We start from the raw sequence: 24306 nt of genomic DNA, 5'->3' as shown, positions 1-24306 counted from the left end.
AGGGAAAGAAAGTGTAAATACATTTGTTGTTTTGAAATGTGTATTTTAATGTTTACTGAGTGAAAGTGCAGAATATATAGACGTCATTAACAATACAGTTTAGATGCAGAAAAGGCAAATTTCTTTGAAACAAAAAACATGAAGATACACGCTTACTTTTTCAAGTTTCATTAATAAGCAGAGTATATGACACCTGGCTGTGAAATTGTAATATGTGGATTATATTTTTTATAATAGATGAAGAATAGACATATCTGTGCAGTGATCTCGGACATGAGAGAAACTATTTTATTTGTGCCTTTCTTATACAAAATGGATGTGTCAGTTACCTGAATGTTTTGGAAACCGTTATCCAAAAGTGTTGGTTGATACTGATTTTTTGGCGGGGGGGAGTGTTTTGTTTTTTGGGGTTTTGCTTTTTTTTTTTTTTTTTTTTTTTTTTACTGTATAGTTTTAAAAAGTAACCTTGTACGGGATTGGAGAAAATGTCTTACAGATGCTGTTTGACAACACACTCCAAACTTCAGAATTGTTGACTCAGAATATTCTTTAATGGCTAACTTCAGACATCAGTTTCTTGTGGCCTTACGGTGTTATAGGTCTGAAAGGAAAAAATAACAGATCCTGAATCTTGCTCTGGGCTCTTTTCATCTAGCTTAAAGGCTAAATATACAGTTTTGTTACTTCTTACCTGTTTCTTGTAAAATGAAGTGCTTTTTCATTTTTGAACAGCCAGTATATTGTATGCAATGTATTGCTTAAATCATTTACTCACAAATCAAATCATTTAAACACAGATCATTATTATAAATCATTTAATCACAGCTGGTGAATCAAATTTTTGTCTGAGTGCCCCTAGATATAATATGAGGTACTTAAATACCTTTACTGATTAGTTGTTCTTTATATTTAATTAAGTAGTTACCATAATGGAGGAAAAACCACACTTACAATAACCTAAATGAAGAAAAATTAGTAAATATTTTTTTCACATTAATGTTTTAAAGTTCCTCTACTAGGAGGAGGGAATGGTTAAAAAAATTAAATCATTGTTACAGAAATGACTTCTTTAATAGTGAATGGTGGGGGAACTGTGGAAAGCTCCTTGTGAAAAATTATATGTCAGTTTATTCCAGTGCAGTAAATAGAGGGGAGACGCCATGAAAACTTTCCTTTTCTTCCCCAGTATTTTATAGGTTGTTAAAGTCTAAATTTTAATTACAGAAATATGGTCACATGACCATTAAGCAGGACTGTTCAAAACTCAAAAAAATGACATGTGGAAGAAAATGCTGAAATCATGGCACCCTAAGACATGTTCAGGGTTATAGCAGTACTTTGTAGAAGTCATGATCAACAAAGTAACATTAGTAAGGTTTGGGGTGAAGGTGCATTGAAGTAGGTGTTTAATGTGCATCTTTTAATTCTGTAAAAAGTAATCTGAAATTAATAATTCTTTAATTTTCTTTAATAAAACAAATGTTTCTGCTGTCAGCTAAGTAGAAATTTATCTTCTGTTCTGTTGTCATTTCATGATAAAACAATAGCCTTTGTAATACTTCATTTAGCACGCTTTCCCTCTTTTGAAAATAAATCTTTGACAGTAAAAATGGCAAATGGTTCTTAATTTTGCTCAGCATCTGCATAAACTAGTATGTGTTATATCACATACCTGGGGGGAAAAACAAAGACCTGGAATAGCTCTTTTAAAAAATGTTCTGTGTTTCTTTCAGAAAGAGATGGTCCCTTTTCTCATTGTTTCTCCTCTTCGTTCTTGAAAGACTATGACCTTTGCAGAAGAAAGGAGTTTATCCCCTTTAGTAACTTAAATCCTTTATTATAGAAGCGTCTTACCATGTTTTCTCGTATACAAAACACCCTGGAGTATAATACCCACCTTGTTTTTGAAAGGCAGAATGAAGAAAAATATTTTTCCAGAGTTATGGCTGTATAGAGTAGGGACAAAGCCTAATTTTCAATTGACCCACCCTCCTTTTCCTGGTTAGGCTGTGAAATAGGAAGAGAAAAACCAGGAGCAGCTAACAGATAGCAAAATTGCCTTAAGAAAGGTTAGCTTGATTAGTGGAACATCAAGACTATTAAAAAGGAGAGGAGAGTGTTAACACCTGTGAAGTGGAGAACACTGAGCTGTTAAGTCAGCTGACTCCATTAGCTGCCTAAATAGGAATACCACAGCTGAGACATTATGGAGCAGGAATCAAAGTAAGGGTGCATCTGTTCTGCATTGGAAATCAGCTTCCTCTTTTAAAACATGCACTCCGATTTTGAGGGGAATATTTGCATGTTGTGCACAAGAAAATCTGGTATTCTGATTATTCCTTCTGAAGGTGCTAATTCTGTTTATCCTATCTACTTGTTCCAGCTGAATTAAGGTTTGCAGATAGCAGCTTTTGTAGGCATACTAAATTAATATGTGAAGAAAATATTTTACCATTAACTACCAAAGCTGATAAATTTCATGGATGATCTACAAATGGGTCAAACGTTCCGTAAATATGTAATATTTTTATTCTTAGGTGTGCCAAAGAATCGGCTCATAAGGACTTCAAAAAGGCAGTTGGAGCATTTTCTGTAACATACGATTCTGAAAATCATCAACTTATCATTTTGGTAAATAATACAGTGGATACAATTAAATAAGTATTAGTCCTGTTTTGAAATGTGCATTTGTCACATTTTCTTCTCTTTTTATGTAGTCAATTAATGATGTTACAACAAAGCGAGCGAATATGCTTATCGATATGCACTTTCGAAGTCTTCGTACCAAGTTATCTCTGATATTGAGGAATGAAGAAGCTAGTAAACAGCTGGAGGTATGTTACTTATCTGCCTTGGATAAACCTACCTATTGTCTTAATCAGTTGTGTGTATTTATAGTTGGCGGGATTCTCTTTTTATTTCTCTTTTTTTTTTTAAGTGAAGGTAGTGTCATTAAATACTGATGATATTTGCAGTCTCTGAAAGAGGAGTTCACCCTTTGTATCTTAATGTTTTAAAATGCGACTCTCCTCCAGTTTCTGTGGAGTCAGCAGGATGAAGTATAAACATACATGTATGAGCATTTCTTTTATAGGGCGGCCATGACACAACACCACTAGTTGAAGAAAACCTAGACATTTTATAATTTTAATAAACTTGTTTTTAAAACAAGTGGGAAAGGTTATGGTATGATGTTAACATGGATTAGTGCTAGTAGAAGAAGAAACAGGTTTTCATGAAGAATTTTTAAAACGTTGAAAGTGAGAGGGTATAACACTAAAATAGAAATTCCTAATTTAGAGGGTGGCATGACAGAAAGCACAGTGATGAACAGGAGAAGGAATTAAAGGAAATGGTGAACCACAATTTGATTGGCAGTTAACCTCTGATTAAAAGGTCGGTTTTGAATGGTAGGAAGCTTATTTTTGCTTGCACATAGAAAAAAAGTGGGCTAAGGAATATGTACATCACAGTAGAGTAGTACGAAATAGTTTTCTTATCTATAAACTGGTTGTAAAGAGAGAAAACGTGGAGATAAAATAACGAGCTAAAGCGACAGTGTTATTACAATTTGACATTTTGTACTGGCACGTCTTTCTATTAGAACCTAGTGTGATTTGTTTTTCTAGTTTTCTTAGCTTAAAATGGGGTGAATCTTGGCTCTTATGAAACATTGTAGTGCATGTCCTCACAACTCATGGGATACAGGTGAATTTTTAAGAAGGTACCTCTTGAGTTACACCTCACGAATCAAGAAAGCAAAGTAGTAGTACGATTTTAAGGGCACTAGGAGAAGGACAATTTCCACTTCTCCTGGCTGGCACTTTTTTCTGAATTGTGGTTCTTCACAATAATGGTCTGCTTCCCTCTCTTCCTTGCCTATGCAAATATCCTGCTCCAGGAGAAGTGACATCTCCTGAAGCACTGCTTGCTCAGCTCAACTACCTGGCTGGGAACGTTAAAAATAATACCCCCTTCCCTTCTTGCTAGTTGCCCAGTATGAGCGTAGATAACCGGCTATTGTTGTTGTCCTTCAACTCCCACCATAAAAACTGGCCATTGTTTTTGCTGTGACTCTGAGTCTTCAGTTACCACTAAAGTTCTAGTTGCATTGCCTTAAAGGCTAAGTATAGACAGTCAAAAAGCCCGTGGCTGAACCGATTCAGTCTTTGCAGGTGAGTCTAAGCAAGTGGTCTCCAGCCTTTTTAAGTAGGAGATCACCTTTAGCATTTAAAAGCAACCCAAGATCTATTGTGCGCAGCCGCCCCCTTTCTCCCTGCTCAACATATAACTCTCTGGGGGAGGGGCAATTGAGGCAGAGGGAGGAAAAAGTTATTTGGGGGCGTGCCTCCCCAGTAGGTAAGTCCCATCTGGCCCGCGCCCCACTCAACTTATCCCTGCTCCTGCCTCTGCAGCACTGTCCCTCACTGCGGGAGCCTCAATCTAGCCCCTGCCTCTTCCCTCCCCCACAGACTGACCTGCTGGGCTGGAGCACATGTGTGCATGCACATGGGCATTCAGTCCCTTACCCCAGCCTCAGATTGACTCCCAAGAGGCTCTGACATCTACTGCAGTAGGCTCCAAGATCCACTGGCTGGTGACCACTGGTCTAAACTGCACAGATTAAATTGAAACAGAAGTGAACAGACATTACCTTTGATTCTGGAAATGCAGCCACATGCCTGCAGTGGCTCAGGCCAGAAGCTAGAGCATGGCTCTCTGACTGTATGTTCACTTCTTCCTGCTGCCCCTGAGGTCTCTGGGATTTGCAGTCCAGAATTACAGCAGCAGGCTTCTGCAGGGTTACTTATCACTTCCTCTTCCTGCTTCTAGGTGCCTCTGGGATTTGCAGTCCACAGTTGCAGCTAGAAGTATGTTTGAGCAGGGGAAGGGTTATTTAACTCCTCTCCCTGACCCCAAACCAACTGGCGTCTGCCTGGACCGGGGCATTCTCCTCCCCTCCTCCTTCCCCCTCCCTTCCCCCCGTAGACTGGGCTGAATCCCCAACCAGTCTTGCTTCCCACCCCCCCAACCCCTTGTCAGCTAGCCCTTGCTGCTCCATCTAGAGAGCAGAGGGGTGGAGCCAGCCCTGCTTTCTGGAGCAGACAGCCCAGCCCAGCCCAGCCAGGGCTGGAAAGCATGCTGGGTTGCTGAGATTTAATTTGAACCAGGAAAGGGTCTGGGACAGAAGTTTCATTAAGCTTATCTTAAACCAGTTTCAACCATTTTGAAACTGGTTTACGTGTGCTGAGCTTCTGTTCTGTTACAGGTTTAAACCAGTTTCTGATCACTTAAACTAGTTTGTGTAACTTCTGTCCCTAGCCATAGAAAAGGGGGGGGGGGGTGAGAATATAGTGACTCTGCCACTAGCCACTACCTGAGTGAACAATCAATAACTTTTTTCCCCCGTGCTCCAGTAGGGTGCACTTCAGTGGGTTATTTCTTCTCTTGATGTTCTAGGTGGAAAAAAGTTGTATTAATTATAATTTCTTTCCCGTTACTCAAAAATCACCTGCCAAATAAATGGCAGACAATTACTTCCTGCCATTCAGTAACTTATCTTGCCAATGCAGATAAGGTATGGCAATGGTGACCAGCCTGCAGCATGAGTGCTTCAAGTGGCATGGGTAGCCTCCACGTGTGGTAGTTGGCAGATTAGGGAGACAGGATAGGGTAGGAAACAGAAAGCAGGGCAGCAGGTTGGGCAGGGAAAAGGGTTTGGAGTGGCTCCACACTTGAGGAAGGTGTAGGGCTAATTTGACCCCCACTGATGTATGGCAACTCAAAATGTTATATAGTTTCCAAACATATTGGTACTTAAGTATTATATTCCTCAAATACAAACTTGCAGAAATCAATATTTATAAATAAATAAATAAATTTATTTTACTGAAGGACCTTTTGTCCTCAAAAGAAATACCTCTTTTGAGGTTATCATTCTTCATTCACCTGACTTCAAAATTTGGGGAAGGCTTTTGTCAATGTGTGTGGTTTAAGGCTTTAGACACAGCCCCACACAACATTTTCAAGTAAACAGGGGAAATGTGGGCTAGATAAAATTAATATTAGGTGGGTATATCATGGGTTATTTAACCAATAACAAATAAACTATTTTAAGTGGATCAAGGTCACATTAGCAAGAGGTGTTTAGACTGTTCTGTTTCAGTTTTTTGTTAATAACTTGGCTGCAGGATCCAAAAGCAGAACTAAGAAGTTGCAAAGACTTCTTGGAGGATACAAGTAAAATTCAAATGGATCTTGATAAATTGGGGAACTGGCCTATAGATGACAAAAATATAAGTAAAGACAAATGCAAGTTGTTACCTCTAGGGAAGAGAGACTGAATTATACATCCATATCATAAAGGGGATAACTTCATTCCCAAGAAGGGTTTGAGCATTATGGTGGGTCATAAATTGAGCTGGAGTTACCTCTGTGGTGCTGTTGCAAAACAGAAAAAGCACCCAACAGATATCGTTTGAGGATACATTAATAGGTGTACTCTGTACACGGTATCAGAGGTGCTAGTACCACCTTGCTCAGTGCTAATTGGGCCTCAGTAGAGACTCGTGTACAGTTCTGGAGCTCCTCATTTTAAGGAGGTAGAGAAATTGAGAAGGGATCCAAAGACAAGTGACAAATATGATGAAGTGGTTAGAATGCAAACTGTATGAGGAAAAGTGGAAAGAACTAGGTATGTGAGTCTAGAGAAAGAGATTAGAGGGGGTAGGGAGCAAGATAGCATTTTTCGAACATTTGGAAGGCTGCCTTAAAACAGGGAGAGTAACTGTTCTTTCTTTTCATGCGAAGCAGGAAACTAAGAGTAGATTTAAATTGCCACCAATTCAATTTAATGCAAGTCTCTGGAACTGCCAAACTATAGTAAGCACATGAAAATGGCACAGCCTGCCCAGGGATGCTATAGAGTCTTCTCCCTGGAGGGTTTCAGGAAGAGCCTGGGTAGGCATCTATCTGGGACGGATGCACTATTCCTAAACCTTCTTAGATCAGTGATTCTCAACCTTTTTCACATCAGGACCCATTAGTATAATTTTCAGCTGGGCATGACCCACAACCCCCTGGCCCTGGCCCACACAGTCTCCAGGTTGCAATCCATGACCCTTGAGGTCGTTTCCTATGATTCTTTGCATTTGGGGGGGGGGGTGCGTTTTGGTTTTTGTTGCAGTTTTTGTTTTGTTTTGCCCGTGTGTGCTTGGAAATCTCTCCAGTTTAGAGAAGAACTGCCCTGGAAAATGGGAGGATGTCCTAGGTACCTGACTGAGGACTGTGTCACTTAAATGACTGTAAATTCCATAAGACTTATTCCATAAAAGTTACTGTTTTTTTGCCTTTTTTTTTTCTTTTATTTTAGAGCTCGAGGCAGCTTGCATCACGATTTCATGAACAGTTTGTTGTACGTGAAGACCTAATGGGTCTGGCCATTGGCACTCATGGTGCTAATATTCAGCAAGCCAGAAAAGTACCTGGTGTGACTGCTATTGATCTTGATGAAGACACCTGTACATTCCATATTTATGGAGAGGTAGGTTTCCAAATAAGACTCGAGCAGTCTGTAAAATGTACCTAGTTTTATCCAAAAATAGTGCATTTTCCTTATGTCTCTTTATTTCTTAGGACCAAGATGCAGTAAAAAAGGCTAGAAGCTACCTAGAATTTGCTGAAGATGTCATACAAGTCCCAAGAAATTTAGTAGGTATGTTGGTTTTGGTGTGTAACTCTGAAATGATGGAAACAGCATTTTTCTTTTTTTTTCTTTTTTTCTTTTTTTTTTTTAACCTTTGAGGAGCAATTCAATTAAAAGGGGAAAGCCTGTTCTCATTTTAGTATTTTGTGAGAATGGGCTTCAAATTATTTTAGAATTTGTCCACTCTCTGAAATATTTTGTTAGCAATATTCGTCAGAAAACATTGCTGCAGTGAGGAACTGGATCCTTAATATCTTACTCATAAAATACAGTAATTTACCCTGCCCAAACGGTAAGAAGTTACTGGTCAAAATGGCTAATGGACAGAACATAGCATGGTTCTTTCAGAGACATCCTACTAACTGCAATTATTAAAAAAAAAACAAAACAGAATAAATACAGTTAAACTCACTATTTATATCATGTATTCAGTTGTCATCTTTAATGCGGTTTGACACTTGTTTTGGTATACTGAAAGTAGACAGAGAAGACTAGTAAAAGCAGGATAGATACTAGTTTAAGCAAATGATGTAACTGATGTATGGTGGGAAAGTAGATTCTGCTATACAGAAGATTGATGAAATTACACACAAGTATTATTTTTATAAAGGCAGATATATTAGTAGCATGTTTAATAGATGTTCAAAGAGTGAAATTGATTTTTGAAGTGCTTTCTCAGCTTTCATACATGTACCTCTTTTTGAGCCTGGTGCTTTTCTGTGGAGTTGATTTGAATATAGTAAAATTACTCTGAATTTTTCTCAGCTGTATGTTTTGTGGATGCTATGTAGAAATAGTAGATTTTTGGATTTAGCTGGGTTTTTAATTCATTTTTGCTTCATGTATTTGGAACTTGAAGAATAAAAAACATGAAAAAATTCTGTATTTGATACAAACATTTATTTTCATTTTTGGAACCATAAAAATAATACCAGTGTCACTTTTCCTACTGTCTTTTAAAAACATACTTTGAAAACAGAAATATTTTGCCAAACACAATCAAAATGGAACTCCCCGTCTCCCCCTGAGGATTTAATTAGCAGTACTTTCACAATAGTACATATGATGTAATATACTGACTACATTATTTTCAATATGAACAAGTTAACAAATGTACAATCACATAAACATTTTTAAATTATTTACACATAGAATACAAAAATGGGAAGCTGAGTATTCAGGACGGGTCACTTCAAACAAGATCTTTAGACTTAAGTAGCATTATCTTTGTAGATTTAAGTCACAGCCATATTATGCAAATCAAGGGATTTTGTGATTGAATTTCCTTTGTTCTCTTCTAGGACTAGTTGAGAGAGCTCTGTTTGTTTTTCTATGTATAAATATATTTTTAACTTGAATAACTTAATACTATTTATCTTATTTCTGTTGGTGCTTTGGAGTGGTTACCTCTTGAAGTCTCAGATCAAGTGTAATATCTAGGTTTACTTAGACAGTTTGTAGCTATTTGTGTTATGAACTTTTGGATCACTTGTCACGTCCCTTTTATTAAACCATACTATTATAGTATGGTAATACTTTCAGGATGTGGGGGAAAAAGCCTAAAGGTGCAATGTTCTGTGTGTTCTTTCTGTAGGAAAAGTAATAGGAAAAAATGGAAAACTGATACAGGAGATAGTGGACAAATCGGGTGTTGTGAGAGTGAGAATTGAGGCTGAAAATGATAAGAATATTCCACAAGAAGAGGTATGTTCATAGTAAACGTGATCAGTGTATGTGTTAATTGGTGATCATGTTGTTTTAAGTGCACCAGTAAAAAAAAAAAAAAAAAAAATCTTCCTGAGAGTAAGACGGTGCACTCAATGTTCTGATCAAATTATTTTTTCCATACTAGAGCAGGGGATCGGCAACATACAGCCCACAGGCCAGATTTGGCCCCCCAAGCTTGTTTAAGTGGCCTGCCAAGCTCCAGGCCCCTGCAGACTGCAAGGAGCATCCTGAAGTTCAGAGCGCTTCTGGACATGCAGGGGAGGTATGGCAGCGGCGCAGTCCATTCTGCACCATGTGCCATGCTGCTGCAGCAGCAGGGACTGGGACAGGGCGCCAGCACGTCCCCAACCAGCCTGGCATGTGGTGCAAAACGGCTTCGGGATGCATGGGGGAACCAGGACCGCCGCGTGCTGGGTTGGTCAGAGATATGCTAGCACCTCTGTCCCAGTCCCTGCTGCTGCTGCTTTAGCTGCAGCCTGGTGCATGGTACAGGATGGACCACATGGCTGGGGCCATTGGTCCTCCATGCATTCTGAAGCCATTTTACACCATGCCCTCAGCTTTACAGGGACATGGCAGCACCTCTGTCGTAGTCTCTGCTGCTGGAGGTGCTGCCCAGCATGTGGTGCAGAATGTGCCATGCAACTGCCACAGCTCGTTCACACATTCAGAAGTGTGCTGTGTTTTGGGACGCTCCTTGTTTGTTGCTGGGTCCTGGGGCTTGGTGGGTCATGCACTAGTGAGCAGCTGCAACAGCAGGGACTGGAACGAGCTCCAGCATGTCCCCAACCAGACTGGGACTGGCAGAACAGTCAGGTAATATCCATGTGGGGCTGTGCTCGTAGATCGCAGCAGGTGGGATGCTTTGCAAATAGGAACCTTTTGCTGGGGTTTTGGGTGCAGGGTGGGACCTGCCTTCAATCAATGTATGAGCAAGAGCTACCTGCCCCCAACTCCCCTTTGGTGTGCATGGCTAGGGATGTTTCTCCATAGTGATAGGGGTGGCTCTTGTGGGTGCTCTATGAGTCTTTCCCACTGCTGAGAAACGGCAGGAAGCTGGCATGAGTCCAGTAGTCCTTGTACCATGTGCTTAATGAAGGAGCCACCTGCTGTCCCATTTCTGTTAAATATCGCCCCCATAATAAATTATACACTCCAGCCCTCCTTGTGACTGGGCTGTGTTAATCTGAAAGGTTGCTGACAACTGTACTAGTCTCCAAAAGGAAAATTTCATCTGATACCAGTACAGGTTTTTATGACATGCTGCTGTTAGTAACCTTTTGTGTAAATCTTGTTTTTCAGCTAATATAGAAGTACACCTTTTCAAAAAATATTTTTATTCCTCTGAAGTAGCATTAATACTGTTCTAGGAAATTAAGTTGTAAAATACTCTGTACTCTATTTTTGTATTCATTAACTATTTGCTTTAAATTTGGTATCTTTTCCCCAATTATACATTTTATTATTTTTGATGAAGCAGTAAAGAGGTTGGTTGCATTTTTATTACATCCTTTTTCCAGGTACTATATTTTAAGTTCGTAATAGAATAATGAATGTATCTGTAGCTTAAAAATTTTGGATATCTTGTTGTTGCGTGTGTCAGGTTTGCCTAAGAAGAGTATGTAAAAGGTTGTTCAAAACTACAGGACTGTGTTGACCTGGTATAGGGTTTCAATTAAGCCTGGAACTACTTAACTGAAAATTGCACTTCCTCTCCTGTTTTTACAAAGGAAATTTAAATCACAAAAATACCTTTTTTTCCTTTTTCTTTATCTGACAATTTCTACATAATTTCCAAAGTTAACATCAAGAGATTTCCATGGCTAAATTTTAAGAAAAGTTTAAACTTCCTTTTATTTATCCAGAAGTTCATGTATATACCAGGCAAGGAGTCTTCACTACTTTGAATTAGATGCGAGTTATGTACATATACTTTAACTTTCTGGAAGGCCATGATGGATACCTGCACACTGAGATTGTTATGCAAAATAACATTAAGCTGACTTCCAAACTCCTATAATAGTGTATTTTAGGCACAAACAAATCGGTACAATAGTGAATGGTTTTGAACTATGTTCGAAGGCTGTACAAATGCTGTTTTCTCCAAATGTAAGTTGTCAAAGGTCATATTCTATGGATATAGCAAAACCATTTTTAAAAGTCTTTAACCAAAAAATAATACATTGCATGCAGCAGAAAATAGGAGACTTAGGCTGTTATATAAAGATAGAGTTTACGGTCTTTAATTACTTCACTTCTGTATTTTAAATGGTGGGATTTCCTTACTTTCTTTTATTTTGGTTAACTTCAGCTGTAAATTTTTTGAGTTGCTGATTATTTAAATCAGGAGCACGCAACGCTTTTTTGACGGTGGGCTTCAGTGACCCACCGAAGTCAGAGTGGCAGGTGCTAGGGCCTGTGCACCACGTCCCCACAGCAGCACAGGGAGAGTACCCACAGCTGGCGGGTGACATACAGCAGTTCCGTATAGACTGTAGGTTGCTGACCCCTGATTCTAAGTTACGTTGTTTGGAGAATTATGAGCACTCAGTTCATTAGTTGTGACTGTAGTCTGAGCTTTGTCTGAATGAAGGATCTTGTTTGCCTTTTAACTACCATATTAACCTCAATCCAAAATTACTTTGAATTTTTAAGATGCCCCTCCTCCCATAATTAGATTCTATACGTGGAAAATGTATATGTTTTGTTAAAGTATTTCAGATATAGAATCTAATTATGGGGGGGTCATCTTAAATTTGTGTCTTGCCGAACAGCAAGGGGAAAGGGAGCACGGGGGTGACTGCAGAAAATGGGAAGGCACTGGGGGAACCAACTGGCCTGACCATTGCCCCCTGCTGCCTGTTCCCCGAGGGCCAAAGCTGCCCCACTGCTGCCACTGCAGCATGGCCAGGTGGGGTCTGGAGTGACCATATGCTTGGTAGCCTGGGCTGGGGAGGGGACTTGCAGAGTGCAGTGAGCTGAGGTAGTGGGGGGGAGGGGGCAGCAGTGCTGACCCTGAGCCTAGGTTGGGGTAGGAGTTGGAACTAGAGGAACTGCCGCCCCCCTGCTCTGCATTTATACGTGAATCCAAGACAAGGGGCCATTTTCCTCATAGTGGAGGGAAAGGGGGTTGTCTTAGATTTCAGTAAATATGGTATCTTTTTCATGCTCCACCCCTGCACTGTAAATTGAAGCAAGTAGGGAAAAATCATGTATGTGGAAGGTCACTGTATGACTGAAAAGTTGCGTATCGTTAGAGGGAACATTTTTGCTAATGATTCCTTTTACGTAATTAGAAAAGTATGAATGGACTACCAAAACACAAGCTCTGTAATATTCTTAACACAATTTTTCTAGCTAGGCACAAAACCTATTTATCACCTTTATTTTTCCTGTTGTTGAACACAAGGTGATTTTTATTTTCCTCTTACAAAGCAAAATTCACCATTAGCGGAATTTATGAGGTTATAGTTTAAAATAGCTGCAAGGAAATAATTGTGGGTTTTATTTTTATCTCTATCCATATTATATTGGATTGTCCAGTCCACGGCAAATAAAATTATACTATAATTGGGTCAAGTAATTGCCCACCCTGTTACGAAAATTGTTCCTGGGTTTTCTAGTCCTGCTTTAATATTAATTGGGCTCACTTTGATGTATAAAGGTTTATAGAATATATCATTGCTTTTCAGGGAATGGTACCATTTGTGTTCGTGGGAACCAAGGACAGCATCACTAACGCAACTGTGCTTTTGGATTATCACCTTAATTATTTAAAGGTAAGGAAAATATACTGCCACAAAAGCTTTTGTAATAATACTGGTTAAGGAAGTTTAAATCATGCTTTTTTGAATTAGTGTTGTTAAGTATTTGAAAATAAAAACTTAAACTTTGAATGTTCTCAGCAAATAAAATTTACTTGAATTCTTTTAGTCGGTTATATAAAAATGTATCTTGATTGCTTGAGTGTTTGGGTTTTGCTTCTCTTAGATCTTATTTTACCTCTCAACTACTCATGCAAGTTAAGGAAACCAGCTTGTTGAGGGGTTACCTTAATCATATACTGAGTAAACATGTATCAGTGTCTAGTTTCCTAGGAAGCTTCTTTAATTTTTATGGCCATATTGAAGGTCACACAGCAGCTGACTGCAGATAGTACTACACTGACACAAGTGGTTTGCCCAGTGTACGTGCCATTTTTTCCATATAACTTGGATTGTGTAAGTGGAAAAAGATAAAGCAACTAAAAGAGGGGACAGCAAGAATGTGAAATAGGTGCAAAGAAGAATAAAATATTTGGAACTGATAACCAGACTATAGTTGATGCATTTTTTGGGACCAATGTTTGACAAATTTGATACAATTGTGGCTAATTATTTTAATTAATAATATAGCTGAAATTAAAGATTAAGTAGTGGATGTAATCAAGGATATAATCCTTGTTCTTTTTAGAATGATAGTTGATAATGTCACAGTGTTCATCTCAGTATACTGGAGTTGCTACCTAACAGAGTAATGGTGTCATGGCTAAAAGTCTGGCTGTGGAACAAATGGCAATAAGTGATTTTAAATAGCGTGTCTCGTTTGCATTCAAGTTAGGTGCCTCATGATTTGTTGTTACTAATCCTGTTAAATCCATTCTTTTAAAGGATTGAAGGAAGAGGTGTAAAATATAGCCTCCAAAGGCACAAAACATAAGATTAAAAACAGTGAATAGAATACATTGTAATAGATAAAGTGAAAACAGAATTTCCTTCACACTTTTCTCATATAGATGCCATTAGTACCACTGCATTTTGTGAACTCTGTAAAGCAGTGCACACTTGGACCATAAAGATCTCTCTTACAGCTTTGAACTTTCAGCATCAAGGGTATGAGTCCGGTGCTCCGAATACCTTCAGTTCCTCCTTTCCTTTAGTCAGCTGCAGACATGATCTCCTTACAGACCAAAGTTTAAGTTTGTTTCTCATTCTTCCCATTTTAAATGTTTTGCAGTTTAGCTTTAGATGTTGTATTAGCTTTGCAACTTCATAACGTCTCCTCTAGTCTGCAGCACTGGGTTGTCATCTTAAGAGTAAAACAGAAGGTAGCACACAAGTTGTTTCTTTAATAGTCCATCTGCTTGGCCATAGCCCTTCCTCTCGTTGCCCTGATGCCCTGCCTTTGGTGGGAGGACTAGAGACGGGCAGCAAAAATTCATTTATTTCATTGTCAATGCACTTACAACTTACTCTGGTGAGAGGATAATGGCTTTTATTAATCTTCTGTTCTTCTCTTTGAAACCATGAACAACTAGATACTGATCCATACTGAACAGGAAGTATTATTGGTTCCCTTTCTTTTGGCTTCCTTGTCACTTTATACAGCAAGCACAATAAGACTACAGCTTGAGCTTGCTGATATAAACCATATAACCAACTAAATGAATTCAAGTACATTTTGTTTGAATTTCGTTAGAGGGAACATTTTTGCTAATGATTCCTTTTACATCGTTAGAAAAGTGTGTCTTGACTACCAAAACACAAGTTAGCTAGAATAAATGTTATCTAGCCTGACATAGTAATGTCTCCAAAAATAGTAGTTAGAAGTCATGCAAGTAAACATTTAAGGGTTTAGCATTTCTTTCCACGCTCTTCAGTCTGCAGTCATAAAAGCTGGTTGTGAATGAATTTCCTCCTCATTTACTGTGCAACTTGTGAGTCACTGGCAAAGTACTTGCTGTACTAGATGAGCAGTTTGAATAGCCTGCTTATGCCTTTCTATCAAAAAAATTTTCAGAATATTATGTTCAAATTCAGGGAAATGCAGAAAATCAAAAGGTAGTATATTAGGTTGGTCAGTATTAAGCAGTATCAAAAATTAAAGGTTTTGCAAGCTGTCTTGCTTCTGGAATAAGAGCCTCAGATCCTAAAATTTGGGACAGGACTGACTTTGAATAAAATCAGTACTGTTACCCAGAAATCACTTCCTTCCCATCATGTGTAGTGCATGTTGTCACATTAAATCCAAATCTGTTTGAAATGTATTGCATTAAGAAAAATGAAAATAAAGTTACTATCCAAACATTAGGAACAAATGAATTTGCTCATCTCTAATTACCAAAGGTGTCAATGTTTGAAGGTTTGATGCATTTGCTATAGACTAGAGGTAGGTAGCCTTTTCCAACTGCAGGCTAAATGACCTATCCTGGGTTGGAGGAAGGTGGGCACTAGGACCTAATCTAGCCACAGCCATGTTTGTCCATGGTGGCACAGGGTGAGCACTCAGAAACCTGCCCTCAGCCACTGAAAGCCACTGGAGCTTCAAGTCCATGGGCCAAATGTGGCCTTTGGGTCATAGGTTGCCTGACCCTTGCTATAGACAAATCAGTCAACAGATTTTGACTTATTACAAACTGTGTTCCCAAAGCCAAACAGCTCCTCTTGTCTTTTAATATTACTCTTGGCAAAAATATTTCAAAGACGAGAAAAATTTGTAATAGGGTTTCACATTTAGTTAGAGAAGTGGTTAGCAGTGTTTTTTTTCTAAAGTCAGGCAGAGAGTCGAGCAAGGTGGCACAGAGGAGGCATGAGCTTTCATAGACAACAGCCCATTGTATAGTCTCTCTCTGAACCAGTTACAGCAAGGTGTCACCTTAGAGCAGGGGTGGGCAAAATGCGGCCCGGGGGCCAGATGTGGCCCGCCAGGCCATTCTGTCTGGCCCACGGGGCCCCTAAAAATGTAGAAAATTAATATTTATCTTCCCCTAGCTGCCTATCATACGGCCCTCAATGGCTTGCCAAAACTCTGTAAGTGGCCCTCAGCCCAAAATAATTGTCCGCCCCTGCCTTGGAGACTACTTTCTGCCTGTAGTAGTAGTAATTGAATAAAGACTCTTCTTATGCCTGACAAAGTTGTGTTTGTGCCCGAAAGCTTGCAAAGAATAATTTTTCCAACTATTTAGTTGGTCTGATTAAAAAATATTGCATCTACCCAAAGAACCTCATCTGCCTATATCCTTAGACCAATATGGCTACAACCAACAAACCTAATGGTTAACAATAGTAATTTTTTCTAATTTTTTTGTTTTTATTAGGAGGTGGACCAACTACGTTTGGAAAGATTGCAAATTGATGAGCAACTCCGACAGATTGGAGCTACTTCTAGACCACCACCAAATCGTACTGATAAAGAAAAAGGGTATATGACTGATGATGGTCCAGGACTTGGACGGGGTAGTCGACCCTATAGAAACAGAGGACACAGCAGACGTGGTCCAGGCTATGCTTCAGGTAGGGATCAGGAGTATTCCTGTAATGTAAGACTGACCTGCTGGATAATCTTTTAACAAATAGTGCTTTGAGTTTTGAATGTTGCAGGGAAGGGATAGTTCAGCTGATATTAACCAAAGGGTTTTTAGTATTTGAATACTGTCCAGTGTCTTGTGTGGGGGAACATGAGATTTAGTTTTCAGATGTCCTCAGACATATGACTCTTATCTGCCTCCCAATGTCAGTGGGAAGAAAAAAGAGTAAGCAAATGGACTTGAAATACTGAAGTAACATGCACACTGTCAAGAATTTGCATGTAACTCGTTCACTGCCAGATATGTTCACTAGTACTGTTAGTCTGTTTTTACCAAAACTGAGAGTGCTACTTCTATGACCCAACTTATACTTACTTATGGTGAGACAAGGCTCCTATATTTATTTAAAGTTCACCTATTGCAACTTTGTTTTGTTCATTTTTATTCCATTGCACCAAAAACAGACCATCTATGTTTCTTTTACCTTGTTTGGTAGGAACCAACTCTGAAGCATCAAACGCTTCTGAAACAGAATCTGATCATAGGGATGAGCTTAGTGATTGGTCATTAGCCCCAGCAGAAGAAGAACGGGACAATTACCTTCGCAGAGGAGATGGGCGAAGACGTGGAGGTGGTGCACGAGGCCAAGGGGGCAGGGGTCGTGGAGGTTTCAAAGGTAATTTAATATTGAGTTTTTAAAGAGAGGAAATTCAGTGTTAGATTCTTGATTCAAGTAGTTTTGTGTATTGACTATTTCATTTTTATATAATGTTCCCAAGATGGTGAGATTTGACACACTTGGGTGCAAAATAAATAAGTATAAAATAAATTAGTTTTACTAGACCAATTAACTTTTATATAAATCAAACTGTTGCTATACCTTACCCTTGTTAATTGTTAAGTGGTAAAAATAGTATAGTGATTTCTTTTATATCCATCTTCCTTGACTTCTTAGTTCATATGTTGGAGCAATCTGAGAGATACAACCTTGATTGAGGATTTGGTGCATTCTTAATTCAATGTTTGTAAATTGCTTTGAAGGGGAAAAGTGTTAACTATTGAATTGCTTTTTCCAACTTTATCTGAGGTTAGAGAGAATACTCGCCACTCAAATATATGCCAGAATACTAATAATCCAAGAGGAAAGATGCATCATGGATCGTAAATTGTATTCCCACATACTGGTTATGGACCATAAATCACGTTTCAGTCATGTGTTCCCCATACCAGCTGTATGGCTTCACTCATTCATCTGGTTTAGTAGGAACTCCATTGAATCGGTCACCTTCCTAATATAGCTCATAGACTATACCTTTTCCTCTAAGTCTAATTCAGCCGCATGGAAGCCAGTGGAAAATTTCCAGTTGACTTTGGTGGGCTTTGGATTATACACGAAGTCAGAGCAAGTTGTCCTGCCCATTGCTACAGCACAGTACCTACCACAGCACAATTATTGTTTCATAAATCCCTTTACCCATCTCCTCCTCTGTCATGTGATGCCAGTATGTAGTGTTGTAATTTATTAATACCAGTGATTCTCAACCTTTTTAGACTCAAGGCACCCCTCCCCAGTCACAAGGCATTCCTCCATAAATGTTATGAATTGAACGACATCTCATTTCAAAAAAGGAATTTATTTATCACAATGCTTACCTCCTTGCAGTGGTGGTGGGTCCAGGCAGAGAGAGGCTGAGCCTGCCCTTCCTTGTTTATCTGCCAAATTTAGTGATGTTCTCTGGAAAGGGTAATGCTGAATTTAGAAAATACAGAAGCCATTCACAGAAAAGACTAAATATATAATGCTCGCTCTCTCTCCACACACACACAGACACACACACACACACACACACACACACACACACACACACAGACACACACACACACACACACGAGAAATATCTCAACTCTTTAGCACCCTCCCATAGATTGTCTCTTGTCCTTCCCAGTATTTTTTCTATATGCTGTACTGTGACCCACCAGGAGTCATTGAACCACTGATCATTCATACCATAAATAGCAGTTTATAGCACTGTAACTGCTGTTATGTTATGTAAATAAAGATTTACTTCTTAAGCTAAAACATCTCCATAGCGAATGTATACATTTAACTTGGGTAGAGAAATACAAAGAAGTTCTGAAGAGTTACCGCTGCTTACAGGAAATGACAGGATTTCTCCTTACAGGAAACGACGAACAGTCTCGAACAGATAACCGTCAGCGTAACTCTAGAGATACTAAAGGGAGAACAGCAGATGGATCACTTCAGGTAAATTTTCTTTTTAGATATGTGCGCTATCTAAATATCATAGAAGCACCACTTACCAATATCAGCCAATTCTAAACTTCAGGTAACACTCACTTCCACTGAATGATCAGTGGATTGATTCCCTGTTCTCAAATCAAATTTATAAGAATGTCATCTTTTTTTTATCTTGCAAGTTTATATGGAGGCAACTTGAGCTTATATTTTACTGTGTAATATACAGTCTTGTCACATATAGAAAATTTAGAACGTTTACAATCTCTTAGCCCTTTAGAATATTAATGAATTTGATAAAGGTGTCTTTAAAGATGAGAGAGAAACTTGATCTGTGAACGTAGCTCAAACTGGCCACATCTCCTGTATTGTCCTAAATTATGACTAAGTCTGACCATTACTTGAGTTGTGACCCTGTGGTTGGGGTCTTGTCTCATTCAGTGATAATTTCAATTAGTTTTTAATCCTTTTTTTCCTGGTTTTTTTATAACCTCTTCCACTTACCACAGAGGTGGTTAGCCATGCTATCCTGAAGTCAGGTAGAAGGTAGGACATGGGTAGCGCCTTAGCCATAACTGGTCCTGAGAGGCAACAACATCCTTTGTCAGATTCTGTGAATGCACTGAAGTAGGCTATTGCCTATGAGAGCTCCTGCCTCTCGGAACCGGTTAGTCTCTAAGGTGCCAGCTTGCCCTACCTTTCTCTGCTGAGTGCAAGGACAGACATTATTTGTAGTATGATATACCCTCTTACGATCATTTTGTGTAGTGTTATACAGCTGTTTGAGCTCTTTGTAGTGTTATAAAATGAGACATCTTTTACAGAGGAACTTCTTGGTAGGACTGTATTTTGTAACACAAGGTGTGATGCCTCTACAGTTACTTACAGCATGACACAGGTCTCTAGGACCCTTGGCATCCCCCAGAGTGCTTACTGCCACTTAAGCCTGGCTGTAACTGGAGGAAAAGATGAGCTATTGCTGTTTCCTCCCACATGGCAAAATGGGAAGCCACTGCATGGAGAATTTGAGACCACACTTTTGTTCTTTCAAATACCTTCCAAGGAAAGGGAGGATCCGAGTCTTGAGCGAGGCGAAGAGCTTTTCTGGAGTTAATGCCCAAAACTGGAGGTACTGGTTGGATGATGACATACTGTCTCCTACATGTACCTGAGGATATACAAGCTTTATTTGCAAAATTTTGATATAGCTACACAATTTACAAATGCATTTCTTTTCCTCAGTAATACTTGTCAAGAAGATAAATTGAGATGAACTGAAAAAATGTTCAGTCAGGGGAGAAACTAATTTCTTTATCAGCATATCAGGAATTTTTACTATGCTGAGAACTCTTACTAGTCATAATGCTGGGGAATCCTGTATACTGGCTGATCAGGAGGTAGATAATTTGTAACATTTCAAATAGCATGCCAAGAATGGCCTGAAGGGTTTACAACTATCACAGTAAAAATCTTACATTTAAGATGCTTCTGTAAAATTCTTCTTGACCACTTAGAAAGCCACATAAATCTTCTAGATGGATTAAATAAAATCTTGGCAGTGTGTGGCCAGTTAGATTATGTAATGTTGACTGCCAAAAATAGTTAATTATATTATCTTCAATTATGAAACCTGAAATAATTTTAAAATCGTACTGACTTTCCAATATACACAGTTTTAATTTCACTTCTTCCTTATTTAGCAGTAAAACTCCAGCACACTTGAGTTTTACTTTCTGGTTCTCCTGCACTAATAGAATGCTTTGCGGTGTTTGGTTTCCCAGTGATAGATTGAATGTGGACTTTTTTAAAAACAGCAGGTGATGGATTTTAAAATTAACCAAAGGCCATTTTAGTTCATGTTTTTTCAAATCTAGCTCCCTTTTTAAATGCAACCTGAAAGGTAAGGCCCAAACTACCAGGGATTCTCCCTTTTAAAATTGTTAATCTGGGGAATATTTAATGGGTATGCTTTATATAACTCTGACTTGTTTCAGATCAGAATTGACTGCAATAATGAAAGGAGTGTCCACACTAAAACATTACAGAATACCTCCAGTGAAGGTAGTCGGATGCGCACGGGTAAAGATCGTAATCCGAAGAAAGAGAAATCGGACAGCGGGGATGGTCAGCAACCGTTGGTGAATGGAGTACCCTAAACTGCATAATACTTAAAGTCATATTTCCTATACTGTTTCAGTAATTCTTATTCCACATTAGAGAAACTTGTTAGGCCAAAGACGAATAGCAGGCAAGATGGCGCAGGGCATGAAGTGAACATAAAAGTTCTGTTAGCCTTTTTTAACATCACCAGTATGCAGTTGTTTTCAGAATAAGAAGTTATTCAAATATTTGCATAAAAATATCTGAATTTCTGAAAAATGCTTTCAAGTACGTATTGCACTTCAAACAATGAAAGATTCTTTTTTGTTTGTTTTAAAAATACTGAGCTGTGCATTGGTATACTTTCTGTTCAGTTGTACCATTTTAATGCATCGGGTCAAAATCACTGCTCAATTTCAATTTTCAGAATAAATAGTGTTTGCAGTAATCAAATTGGGCTTCTGTTTTCAATCTAACTTACAAGTTCTTCATAAAATGCTATGTTGTTTTATGTCCTGTGTCAGTTCACGTTTTGGTCCACTTTTTCAGTATTTTAGTGGACCCTGAAATATGTGTGATGTAACAATTGTCATTTTCATTAGCAAAAAAGTTGTATGATCTGTGCCTTTTTTATATCTTGGCAGGTAGGAATACTATATTTGGATGCAGAAATCAGGGAAGATGAGTTGGAAACACTAAATGTAAAATATATGTAGCAAACCTTGTCAGACATTAGTACTTTATAGAAGAGTGCATGCTTTCCATAATTTTTTCCTTACATAAACATCTGGTTAGGCAGTTATAAGAATAGGAAATTTATTTTGCACTGAAGATTTGGCGAATAGTGTTATTGAGACAAGGGTGTAATTTTTTTTTCTTCGTAGTCAGTACAGAAGTTTTTAAAAAAAATCTTTCCATTTGTGGAAAACTAAAAAATTCATCATTACTGAGGGAACAAATGTAACTTGTTCACAAGATAGTAGTGTGTGCCTGCTATTTGGCCAGATGACCAGTTAAAAATGCTAACCTGTTTCATCTTCCCACGTGTTTAAAAGTTTAATTTTGGGGCTTATCTCAGGGGAGATAGGAAGAAACTTACCATGTGTGATACCCTGTAAGGTGCAGGTGTAGTGTAGCTAGGTAACATTGGAGGCAGGATAAATTCATCATAATTTTTGAGGTACAAGCTCTGATTCAGAAGCTAGTTGAAAGGTGTCGCAGAACTTGTTACGAAGTACAGTAGTACACCAGGAAGTAGGGGGTAGAATTTAGAATTGTCCTTTTTTTTCCCTTTATTTCTGATCATGAATTGAAATTTATTGGGCAAAACTGTGTGAGGACCTTCATTTTAATCCATTTTATTAAAATTACTCCAATAGGAGAGCCACTGATTATGTACAGAACTGTACAAACCTGACCTTGCCTCTGATGTATTTTGTGAGTTTTGTTTCTTTGCTTTTTTTCCTTTGTTTTTTTTTTCCTTGCATACAAGTGAGCATATAAAAATGGCAACAAACTGCACATGATATAACAAATATAAAAATGTCTTAAAGTATTGCCAAACATTAATGTTGATTTCTAGTTATTTATTTTGGGAATGTATAGTATTTGAAAACAGAAATTGGTACCTTGCACACATCATCTGTAAGCTGTTTGGTTTAAAATACTGTAGATAATTAACCAAGGTAGACTGACCTTGTAATGTAACTGCTCTTGGGCAATATTCTCTGTACATATTAGCTACAACAGATTGGATTTTATGTTGACATTTGTTTGGTTATAGTGCAATATATTTTGTATGCAAGCAGTTTCAATAAAGTTTGATCTTCCTCTGCTAATTGATGTTGATGCAATCCTTATAAACGATTGCTTTTTTTTAAAAAGTCAACTTATGACAAGTAGAACTTATATTTCTCTGTTAAACTTTAACTGTAGTTATTGTTTATTTCCATATGTTGTAGAAAGCATTACCAGATTTCAAGTTTGGCGATAATGCTAAGAATATGAAACCTCACTGGTGAAACGGTACAATACATGCTGAGCTATTACACTATATGCACTATATTTTTTACATTCAATAGTTGAATTCAATAAGGTGCTAACTAGGATTTATGTGAAATTGCTAGTTACTAATTACTAAAATTGCAGTTTGATAGGTTAATTACATTCCATTTTCAAGTGCATTTTGGGGGTAATGACATTTTACAGTATTTCTGTGTGCTGAAGTTGAACATGTATCCCTTTCGATTCAAATTCCACTGTTTTTTAAATGTTAGCAAGTTTCAAAAACATAAATTGTAAATCTAAATGTAAAATTTTATTTTGAAAAAATCATGCGTTGTTACAAAGCTTGAAAGTGCAACAGATGTCTGATGCTTGGGTTCAGATCCTACTGGTAACTTATAAAATATGGTCTAATGAATTAAAATTATTTTAAAAAAATAAAGGTTTTTTTTTTAAGATTGAAAGGTATTTGTGAATGATGATTAGGATTTAAGTTCCTAGGATTAAACACAAATTCTGTAAAGTAACAAAACATCTATGAAACCAGGGAGAAAGGTTCCCCCAACTCTTTCTTCTTTCTCAGTATTTTTCTTTTTGGTTTAGGGGAGATTTGAAAAGGGTTGTCAGGGTTATCATTAAGCCTCTCCAAGGTATTGGATAGAGAGGCAGAAGACTGGGCAGATGTTTTAGTTATAGCAGATTCCTAACCTAGTAAAACAGGAGATAATGCTACTCCACCTTAGTATTTTTGCTTGCAAGAATCAAATATTCAAGTTGAGCTTCTGTTCCTGCCCAGTTTGCATCTGTGCTCCAAGAGATTATATTTAATGCCTTTGTTAGCAAGCCATGAACGGGATCTAAATACAGAGAGTATAATATGATTATTAGCACAGATGCCTCATCATTCATAAAAGTTATCTTGAAAGACTAACTTATTTCCTGATTCAGCATACTATGCAGCTCTCCAGTGTCAAGTCTGGGATGAAACTAGATTAATCATTCCAGCAAGTATTCTGAAGTACACCAGGAACCTTTATTTAGCTTTGCAAAGTCCATCTTCTTTATCAGTCATGAATTAAAATTGGCTTACAAAAGTTTTACACTTAATTTTTTTAAGTTACTGACGGGCTCCATAACAACAGCAAGGCTAAGACTGATTTATTAGAAGAGTTGCTCAAAGAACTATTCCTTTAAAAATAAAATAAATATTGGGTCGTTTCATGCATT

General features: G+C 38.1%; 1 protein-coding gene across 1 annotated transcript in view; it reads left to right on the top strand.

Moving 5' to 3' along the window:
- Positions 1 to 22913, top strand: part of FMR1 (fragile X mental retardation 1) — a 26585-nt gene extending 3672 nt beyond the window's left edge. Inside the window, exons 5-14 of the mRNA XM_014520385.2 lie at positions 2538 to 2631; positions 2718 to 2834; positions 7373 to 7543; positions 7636 to 7714; positions 9300 to 9409; positions 13126 to 13212; positions 16509 to 16704; positions 17215 to 17394; positions 18902 to 18984; positions 20970 to 22913. Of these exons, the coding sequence (XP_014375871.1) occupies positions 2538 to 2631; positions 2718 to 2834; positions 7373 to 7543; positions 7636 to 7714; positions 9300 to 9409; positions 13126 to 13212; positions 16509 to 16704; positions 17215 to 17394; positions 18902 to 18984; positions 20970 to 21131 (1279 nt within the window). The 3' untranslated portion in view covers positions 21132 to 22913. The remainder of the gene's footprint in view (positions 1 to 2537; positions 2632 to 2717; positions 2835 to 7372; positions 7544 to 7635; positions 7715 to 9299; positions 9410 to 13125; positions 13213 to 16508; positions 16705 to 17214; positions 17395 to 18901; positions 18985 to 20969) is intronic.
- Positions 22914 to 24306: the final 1393 nt, after the last annotated feature.

Source organism: Alligator sinensis, unplaced genomic scaffold, assembly GCF_000455745.1.
Source record: "Alligator sinensis unplaced genomic scaffold, ASM45574v1 scaffold207_1, whole genome shotgun sequence".
Taxonomy (NCBI): Eukaryota; Metazoa; Chordata; order Crocodylia; family Alligatoridae; genus Alligator; species Alligator sinensis.
The sequence above is the reverse complement of the archived record's forward strand: the minus strand, read 5'-3'. Positions and strand labels throughout refer to the sequence as shown.